The sequence below is a fragment of the Rhinatrema bivittatum genome, chromosome 11, assembly GCF_901001135.1.
Source record: "Rhinatrema bivittatum chromosome 11, aRhiBiv1.1, whole genome shotgun sequence".
Lineage (NCBI taxonomy): Eukaryota > Metazoa > Chordata > Amphibia > Gymnophiona > Rhinatrematidae > Rhinatrema > Rhinatrema bivittatum.
Genome location: NC_042625.1, coordinates 83,897,488 through 83,908,010, shown reverse-complemented (window position 1 = coordinate 83,908,010; position 10,523 = coordinate 83,897,488). Strand labels below are relative to the sequence as shown.

The window sequence follows — 10,523 nt, the reverse complement described above, 5'->3', positions numbered from 1 at the left end:
TCATCATTCTCTCAGTCTCCCCTCCCTTCTTAGCTTCTGTCGCTAGCACTAGCTAGGTCAGTGCACAGAGATCGCTGTGAGCCAGAATATCGCCGTTGAAATCTTGCATGTTTCCATCAAATCTCCCTCCTGTGGCCATCCGGTCCTGGCACTTTCTCTTTTGTGACCCTGCTGCACCCACTTCCACCTGGAAATTGCAGGGGAGCCACTGGAAACCCAGACATAGCACAATAAACCTTAAGAACTGAATTGCTCTTCCACTGAACATTAAAAAGGGAAGACTTGGACAAGGAGATACCATGAAAATACTGTCCCTTAGTCAAGCAGATTTTCCAACCTGCTGTAAACCAACTGTAAAAGGACAGCATGCCTTACTGCTTTACACTGATTTGTAACCCCACACTCCCAAACACCATGAAAATAAACATGCACAGAGCCAAGTATGTCTCAGCTTCTTTTCAATGACTTTATTTCCTTTTATAAATGGGCACGACACAGAAATAATTAAAAAATATATATATATATATAGACAGTACCATTACAGTGCTAGCTTCATTGGCAAAGACTTTTTTTTAATTTTTTTTACTTTTTTTAGCCTTCCTTCATCATTTTATGTTTTTTAAAGTTTTGGCCTTTGACTCTGAACAAAAACAGTTAAAACAGTTTTAACAGACACTATGAAGCATTAAAGTACTAAAACTCTAGGAGAGTTATGTACATACAAAAAAATTTGTTTAAGATATGTGTCCTATTAAAAATATTTACATGCATTTTTTTGTTGTATTGGTTGAATAGTAAAACACCCTAAAATTCACCTACTGTCAAAGCATTCAGCTCCTTTCCAGCCTCAGTTCAGCCTGAGGAAGTTAAGAGTCTTTTAGATCTTCTGGTAAGGGAGCAGTTTACTGTGTTTCAATGTCTCTCTTACTTTTGTACAAGATTTTATTTACAGAATCACCAAGGCATGGCATTTGTCAAATAAACACAAGCAAAACAAAACAAAAAAAAAATCCCAAAACCCCAATCACGTTTATAGTCCTGCCAATGCAACCCCTGCTCATCGCTGCATTGCCTTCCAGTTCTTCTTCTCTAGCTCTGTCCCCATTATGCTGATAAGATTAATTATTATTAATGCATTTGCTGACTTATTTTATCTACACAGCACCGACCATTTACTTTAGGCCACTGCTATTCCGTGATTCATTTGGAAATGGATCCAAGTGGTGCAAATGCACGGTGCATGACATCAAAACGAAAAAAAAATCACTAGAAAGAAACCGAACACGTGTTTGTTCAAATATTTACTTGTAATGCACAGCAAAAGTGATTGTTACATATGTCCTCATTATGGGAGAGAACTGTAACTTCCTTTCCGTGTATCGTGTGTAAAATGTCTAAAATTGTCGACATATGAAGATGGGAAAAAATAAGAAGAGGGAGCAAACCAGTTTAACAATTTTATTATAATTTACACAAAAATCTGGTTCTTTTTTGTATCCTATAACCTAACCTATTGAGACATGCCTATAAAATATACAGGGTAAAACTACATCAGCTAAAAGTAGCACACATCTCACACATACATACTTTAGAGATTTTGTGTAAATTATAATAAAATTGGTAAATTGTTTGCTCCCTTTCTTATTATGTTTTCATGCTGTACCATTAGAGGGATTGTGTTATTGTGCCTTCTGTTCTTGGATATGAAGATGGGACCCATGTGGCCATTTACCACATCATCATCTTTGGATTATTCTTACGTTGCTTCGATGGAAGGGTATAAAAACCTATAAAGAACCCAGTTTGCTCCGAGGCCACAGGCTTGCTAGACCCCAAGTCTGCAGTGCAGAGAGTTTGCTTTTCTTCAGGAACGTGGTTAGGACCGTTCTGCACTGGGACGTCTTGTGCTTACCTGTTACCCACCCAGCCCACGTGGATGGTAAGATTGACGAGGCAGGGAACGCCCATAAAACTACCACGTAGTTCTTATTACTCAAGAATAAAAGGTGTACATTTCGGTGAAGGCGCCCCCGAGACAGCAGGCAATGCAAATCAACACGCACAGCAGAACGACTGAGCCCTGACATCTATAGGAGAGCTGCGTTACAGATGTGCTCTTCTTTTAAACCTTTCAAACTCTGCTTCTTTGGTGCTCATTTACAGAACAGAGTGTGCCTGAAGAGACTCTGTCTGGGTTGCATCTGTGGTTTATGCAGCCAGTGGAATAAGACTATTGGTGATGCTTCAGCCCATTTGTCTTTCAACTGCACCAGAAATAAACAATCAGCCGTAGAGCATATCCTACACTGTAGGTCCCACTGAGGCATCTCACTATTATATCCCGGGCACAGCAGGTATATGGAACTTCCTTGTACCCAGCAACAGGCTTTGTAATCAATTTTCAAAGGGAAAGTAGAAGCATATATTCCCTTTGAAATATCACCCTGGGGAAAAAAAAAAAAAAGTACCTGCAGACATTTGCATTTGCCGGTTATAACAGTGAGCAATTTATCTCATTTTTAATTGCAATGGATCTGCTGCTGTGTTAATGATTTATATTGTAAAATTAATATTTTTTTATTAAGAGTTTATTTATTAAAAATATCTTTGAGGCCTTGGAGATGGACCTGCAGGTTCACCACCTCTCCCTCAGCGAGCGCTACATGTTCTGAGCTGCGTGATTAAATCTCCAACACCAATTTGGCTGCCACTACGAATAACTTCCTGCAGATGTAAAGGCAGTCAGGCCCAGATGGCTCCCTATGCACCAAGACACTGTCAGCTGATTGAGGGGGGGGCATCTCTTTTCCGTAATCTTACTCCCACGTATTCTGGGAATAATACAGGAAACTCTGGTGCCAACGGATATTTTAACCCATATAAAAAAATGAAAAGGGGCACTTGGGGTGGGGTAAGCTGTACTGTGCTGGAAGGGCTACAAGCAGCAGGATGCATCGGAGTTTAAAATAAAACCTGGACAGCAATGCCCCTGTATCTAATCTCTCATCTGCGAGTATGCATTATTTTTTTTTTTATTACTTAGATAAATTTGCTTCTGTTCAAGATTATATTCTGAGCACCGTGATGCACCTGCTTACTATAAAGATGTCAATCCATCCCTTTGTGCCCATCCACTACTAAGATCTGTCTAGTGGAGGACTACATAGTTGGCACTTAGAAGATCAAAGAGGGTCTGGACTAGGGAAGAACCAACCATGAAAGCTGGACATTTCAGCGCCAAGCCTGACCATCAGTCACTGCTACTGAAAGCGACATTCAAAAGTACGTCTGACGTGATCACGTCTCCGTCACAGGCAAAGACTCCGTTAAGAGAGGAGGCGGAAATACATTCATTCCAGACTTAAGATGCTGTAGGAAATAGTTTCGAGTTAAGCTGCTTAGTACTCTGAATCATCGGCTGAAATTCCAATTTTCTTTAAAGATCCCCCGTCACTCCTCACAAGTCAGAAGATACGGTACAGAAGATTAAGGAGCCGAGTTCCTCAGGGCTGCTATCGCTTAGTGGACACGCTGAAGGCTTCAAGCAGGCACACTCAATAGTGGCCCAACCACTTACAATTCAGTGTAAGGGAAAACCTGGGCTAAATCAAGCAATGCACTGAAAAGTAGCAGGGACGTGCATGAAAAATAGGCAAAGTGGGAGATCATGAGCTCATTAGCTCTTATTGCCCTTGTAATGAACCCCTGCTGAATTCACTAAGTGCTGTGGACCCCCAGTAAATTTAGCACCAGCTTGGGGGATGGTTGTAAATTTTAATTTGCCAGCAGGGCACTCCAGCCCCCTTGGTTCCCCCCTCACCCCCGACGCCACGCAGTATACAGAGGGCAGCAGTACTGCCAGACAAGGGGTCTGCCATTGCTCCTGCCAGTGAAGTCCAGGGCACCCCTGAAGTAGTTAAGTATCCATTCTGGAGGATGGGGGAGGGGGGAGAGATCTGCTGGCCCCTCCAGAGGGCCTTCCTTTGTATTGAAGGGATGGGTAGCACGCGAGATTTGGACACCTACACTAACCCGCGTTCCCCTTAGTGTGCATACACTTTGCATATCATTAGCTTAGCGAATCAGCTGCTAATGCTGATTTTAGCATGCTATTTAACTGACTTGGTCCCCTAGGTGTGTGAGGCTCGATTGTGAGCCCTGAGCATGGCTGGGCTACTTACAGAGCACCTCCAAAAGCTAAAAGTCACCCGGCACTGAAACCTCTTCTAGGGTTTGCTGGCCGCATTTGCTCATCTCACTCTTCGCTCAGCATTAAAAACTGATTAAAGAAAACCGAGCTGTCCCCTGGCGCGATGTCCTGGGCTTGCCCCTGCCACTTCAGGACCATGGAAGTGCAGCGCCAGGAAGAAGCAGCGAAAAGAAAAAACAGCAACCCCCCCCCCCCCAGATTCAAGCAAGGCAAGGAGGGCTGCAAAAGAAGTGGGAGCGAAACCTGCAGTCCCCTCTGCACCCTCGACAGGTGCCAGGTGCTGTCCTGGCCCGATGCATTGCTGGGGGATGAATGGACAGCGTTTTCAAGGAATGGTCCTACTCGCCATTTCAGAACTCTGGCCTATTAGCGGCAGGGTCATTGCTCTGTGGAGCCACGGTCCTGTACCTGAAGACCTACTGCATAGCCCCGACTGTCCAGCCAAGCATTAGAGCAGACCAGGTCGGGACTGCACGTTATGCAGTTACAGCCCTCAACCCGAAACCGGTTAGGCGCTGCTCTTATCGCAAGTACTTGCAAGGTCATTACAGCAGTGAACTGCATTTTAGTGCTGGACTGTGCAACGCTGGCCCTCGACTCACCTACGGAGAGTCTTAGCCGGCAGCAGAATTACACAGCAAGGCAGCGGTGAAAGCACCGGACCCGATATCTAAAACACGCCTGCATTAGGAAGGGTTTCCCTAAAGCTTTGGCCTTTACAAGATAGTCCCCAAAACTCTTACTATTTACATCTTCTGCATCAAAGCAGGGGCATAAGAGAAACCTCCCTCCCCCACACTGTCCTCTCCATCCACTAACTGCGGTGAATGGGGTTGCAGAGGCAGGGGAACTCGTTCTCCGCACAAACCTCTTGTTTTAATGTCCAAGGATGACTGTAAGAAGTGCAGCAGCTGCTCTCTGTACTTCCTAATCCAGCCTCACTGTATAAGGTTTGCAGTAACCATAGTTTGCTTATGGCTCTGGCTGGTTGCACTCCCTGGACTGCAGGTAAAAGGTTTGATTATAAATGCAAGATAGCAACAGGTGGGGGGGGGGGGGGGGGGACCAACACCATGGATTTTTAACATCTGAAGCAACTGTGCACAGCAGCCGCAATGCTTCACAGCTGCAGCCCTGCAGAGCTGCTGCAATGCAGATGGGGAGAACCTGCAGAGCTGCTGCAATGCAGATGGGGAGAACCTGCAGAGCTGCTGCAATCGATGGGGAGAACCTGCAGAGCTGCTGCGATGCAGATGGGGAGAACCTGCAGAGCTGCTGCAATGCAGATGGGGAGAACCTGCAGAGCTGCTATAGATCTCCCCCTCTGCAACTTTGCCCAGATGCTGACAACTCTTCTTCTGCTTTAGATGTTAATCTGCACAGCTACTGCACCTTTAGATGGCACTTCCTAGTGCTCACTGCGCACCTATGACCAAGAGTGGACACTGCACCGAGACTTCATCTCCTAGAGATTACGTGACCATCTCTCCTCAGAGCCAATCAGCCACTAAGACAGCAGCAGAAGGTAAAAAAGCAGTGCACCTACAGCAGATCCAAGAGAAAAAGAGAGCCCCCAATGCACTTTTCTTTAAGTGTATTCCTGACCACGCACTCCAAAAATCCCATTATCATTTTTAAAGAAGCAGTACAAAATTATTTTCACAACAGGCACATGAATTCCTGAAGAAAGGAGCAAACTGCTGAATTATTTGGATTGACAAAAGACAGAAAAACTACGATGTCAAGTCACAACATGCAGTTTATTCCTCTTTCCAGGGCTCACCATCACCTAGAGGAAGTTATTTAATCTCTCAGCACTCAGAAAAGGCTCCTCTGGGTTAGAGACGCTGTAGACATAGCGATTCTATCGTCTATAGCATTGTGAGCCTGGATGGCACTACAGAAACTTCATCTGCATACTAAAAGAAAACCTGAGAGGTGTCTGTTAATGCCAATGTTTTGACAGCTATTTTGAGCCATTTTAAAAGTTTTCCCAAAGGCAAAAGCAACAGAGGACAGACATTGGCAAGGATCCGCCGCAGCACGTGGCCAGACGCTGAAAATCGCGGGGAGAAAATCGTCAGCCCATCAAGACCTACAGGACCGGCAGGAGACGTTTAAAAGGTGCCATTACATTGGGTATTCTGTCACAGATGAAAGCAATTGAAGGGTCCTTGTTTCTAGGTTTCAGTTCACCATGGAGGACAGCCTAGAAGATTTTGGGCAGCACGCACTGTTGACTAAGGGCAACAGTGAGAAATTAAACCCATTTTACACTTAGAACTGGAGTGCGGGCGTAGGGAAAAGCTTTGTAAAATGATAAGCTTCATTGCAACACAGCGAGCCCTCCCAAGGAGGTTCATCCGAGCGTGGTTTCATGCTATAATTTGCATCACGACCTTCGGGTCAACTCATCATCTGCAAAGAGCAAATTACAGCCATCTTACAGGCAGACGTTATGTTGGTTTCACACTAAACTACTTCCTATTAATTCCGTATCTTTCTCAGTCTTTTATTTCTGGTGGACTGGTTTTCGGGGGAGGGAGGGAGGGGGGACCAGCTGGGATGTGTCTGAACATGCCTCGACCTCCCTCCAGAGTCAAAACTGGCACTGTAATTGATGGAGCCGAGACCTCCCCATCCCTCTCCATATACTGGCAAAGCCAACCACATCCAATATTGGATCTGGATATCCTAACAAAAAACAAAAACATTTCACCCATATTTTCTTTTTTTTTTGGGAGAGGAAACCTAATGTATATCCTAGGATCTGAAAAGAGGATCTTTATCTTTTTTTGTATCTATTTTTACCCTAAGATGGCCATTTGAGGGTTGGTTGGTTTTGGAAGTCGTCCGTGGTGGCCAAAGGTTGATTGGAAATGAAACGTCTGGGCTACCTGTACCTGCCTGCCCAACGATGTTCTGACATTATCTGCTCAGATTGCTGAAATAATGTGCAAATTCCCCTCCCAGTACCTGGCTCTCTCGACAAAGACTGCTCAAGTTACAGAATCTATTGCCGACTGAGATAGCTTCAGCTACTTAAATAAACTACGGAATTGAACTGGATAGGTTTCTAGCAGTTAATAGTGTAACTGGGGTATTCAAATGTCTGAAGATGCTAACAGGTGCTGACCAGATTTTGTGAGGACTCCCCCAACGCCACAGAAAACGAATTTCTGCCACTGGCACGTGATTGGTTGATATTGCACAGGGCATTCCTTTCTCTGGAATCAAAACATTTGCCGTAACCATATTTTTGCACAAAATTATCCATAAAGTTGATTCAAAATTCCACCACACAATTAAATCACGGAGCTGAGCTCCTGCAGCAGACGATGCTGATAAGGGTCGCACAGGCAAATGTGATACATTTTTGCCATGTTAACATTTTGAATCCTAGAGTAACTGTTCAAGCAAAGATACACTGCAGAAGGCTTCAACTGACAAACCGACATCTTTTTTTTTATTATTTAAACCAAACTGATTACCCAGTTATACTACTGGCGCTGAGGAGTTCTGGCCTTGTGTGGATTGCTGTGGCGACTTGTTGCCTGGTTCCGCCAAACTCAGCGGAGGCTCAGCAGTAAATTACAGGATGCCGCAGGAAGCCCTTGGCCTGGCACAACCGTATGCGAGCCAGCACCATATAGAACTTCTGCAATCAGTGGTTTATATCAATATATATATATATATATTTTTTTTTTTTTTGCCATACATACCTACTTCCCAGAGAAAATGGTGAGCAGGGTGTGTTCTCATCTGCATGAGCATCATTAGTGGGCTTGGCTGGCAGGAGGACAGTTATAATCCAGCCAACATCAGCTCAGGCACGGAACCAATGTCACTGCTGGTTTTATGGTCGCCGTTGGCCAACTGGTAGAAGAATCTCCCTCCAGACTTGTTTACAATCTAAAAATCATTGTTGGTCTATTTTAATTTTTGATCAATAATTACAGCAAAGTTGTACAATTATAACTAAATGCCAACCCACAAAATGAAAAAGCAAAATTAGCCTGTAAACCACTTCCTGTTATCTTCAGGTTTTTCATTGCTGCCAGACCCCCCTAACTGGTGTAAACTAGAGGCCATTATCAGTTCCTATGGGGGACTAGATTTCTAGCAAGCTGCGTGATCCTCAAAATTAAATCGCCACGAGAACCAGAGCAGGTGTTTCTATAGAAAAGTAAAAAGCATGTTGGTAATGCGTGCGAGTGAGGGTTAAGGGGGTGGCGTCTGCACCTCCCCCTCCACCAGTACCCCCTGTTCCACGACAGGGTGAGCGTTCCCCGTGTACACTGTAGCTTCCTCTTCTCTCACCCGAACATGTTTCGTTGTGCTTTTGAAGGCTACATGGGAGCATGTTGACCGTCCCCCGTTTTGTTTTGTTTTTTTTTAAATTTATCCATGTCTGCTTCATCCGAAGCGCAGCTCCGTCCCTGCAACAGTTCAACATGTGCCAGGAAGTTCAGTACCTGACCATCCGGTGCCACCTAGCAGGCCACTCTCATGACGTGGTATCCCAGCAGGCGTTGGCTTATCCTTCAACCCCACCGGGTCTCAGTTAATGCTTTCTGCACCGCAACAAGGTGAAGAAGATTTCAATCTGCAAATGTTTTTGTCTCCTTGTTTTGTTTTGTGTTAAAACTTACATTACTTATTTTGTTTTTAACTCATAGTTCAATCAGACGAAACAAAGAGAAAGAAAACCAAAATAGAGAGAGAGAGAGAGAGAGAGGAAGAAATAGGCACTCTGGGGTTAATCTCTGATCTATGCATAGAATTCTTCCTGTTTGTCGGGTTTTTGGTAAGTGACGCTGGCCTGCTTAGGTTCCTCCAGCGTGTAGCTCCCCTCGTCTTTCTTTTTCATCCGATATATCAGCAGCATGACCAGGAAGGCAGCAAACAGGGCACCCACTACCCCTCCGACAATCACCGCTGTAGCAGAGAGAGGGGGAAAAAAAAAAAAAAAGTCACAGACCCAGAGAGCAAAGAGGCGTTAATATGCACAAACAACCAAAGCAAATAATCACATTAATCTGGCAAACTTTACTGCACGTTAAGAAGTGGAAAAAGACCCCAGGACCTTACTATTAATTTCAAAACCATTCCGATTAACTAAAAAATAAAAGTTAACATTAAGCTCCTTTTTCTGTCAGCAACAAGGCCCTTTGCAGGAGGCATCGAAAGATGCAAGTGGCCTGGCTTCGCCGTGCAATCCAGTGTAAATCACCCTCTGCTCGGGGAGTATAAATTTCATTACAGGCAGTCACCACATGATAAAGCAGAGTTGCTTACCTGTATCAGGTGTTCTCCGAGGACAGCAGGATTTCAGTCCTCACAGATGGGTGACGTCATCGGATGGAGCCCACCACAGAAAACTCATGTCAAAGTTTTTAGAACTTTGACTGAGCCTCTCTGAGCAGGCTCTGTCATGCATTATACCACGCCTTCACGCAGGGTCCCTTTCAGTCTAATAACACAGCATTGTAAGAAAAAACCCACAGACCTGCCATCCTGCTGTCCTCGGAGAAAACCTGTTTCAGGTGAGCAACTCTGCTTTCTCCGAGGACAAGCAGGATGGCAGGGGGCAGACTGAATAAAAACAACAGGCCCTACATGGGAATAGAGTTGGGTTCTAAACCTCAAACAAGTTCCAAAGGACAGACAGCCAAACCTGCTGTCACGTCAGCCATCCCTATCCAAACAATAATGTGACATGAATGAGTGGACATGTCGCAGCCTTGCAGATCTCCTCCACAGGGACTGCTCACAAGTAGGCTACCAATGCTGCCATCGCTCAAACAGCGTGAGCCTTGACATGACACGCAAGATACAAGTCCATCTAGGAATAACAGAAGGAGACGCAGTCTGCTAGTCAATTCAAGAATGTCTGTTTGGCAGCGGTGATTCCCAGCCTGTTCTAGTAAAAAAAAAAAACCCAACAAAAAGCTGGGTGGACTGTCTATGGACATCTGTCCACTTCAAACAGAAGACCAAGGCTTTCTTGTACTCCAAACTGCAGGGCTTGGTCACCTGGGTGAGCATGAGGCCTGGGAATAAACTGCTGGAAGGATGATTGACTGCTTAAGATGGAAGTCCGATACACCTTAGGCAGGAACTTAGGGTGCATACACAAGACCACCCTATCATGAAAATACTTAGTATAAAGTGGATAAGTCACTAAGGACTTACCTTCTACACCATGGTGATATGTGCCAATCGCACTAAGGTGAAACTTAACCGAGTTGGTCTTAAGACCAGCATTGGAGAAATGTAGAAGGTAGTCAAGCAGCTTTTGGTTGAGTAGGAG

General features: G+C 44.8%; 1 protein-coding gene across 2 annotated transcripts in view; it reads right to left on the bottom strand.

The window, feature by feature from the left end:
- Positions 1-443: 443 nt before the first annotated feature.
- The window catches only part of SDC3 (syndecan 3), a 205,060-nt gene continuing 194,980 nt past the window's right edge, over positions 444-10,523 (bottom strand). For both annotated transcript variants that reach the window (XM_029619749.1, XM_029619748.1), the window contains one exon: positions 444-9,148. In XM_029619749.1, the coding sequence (XP_029475609.1) occupies positions 8,982-9,148 (167 nt within the window). In that variant the 3' untranslated portion in view covers positions 444-8,981. The remainder of the gene's footprint in view (positions 9,149-10,523) is intronic.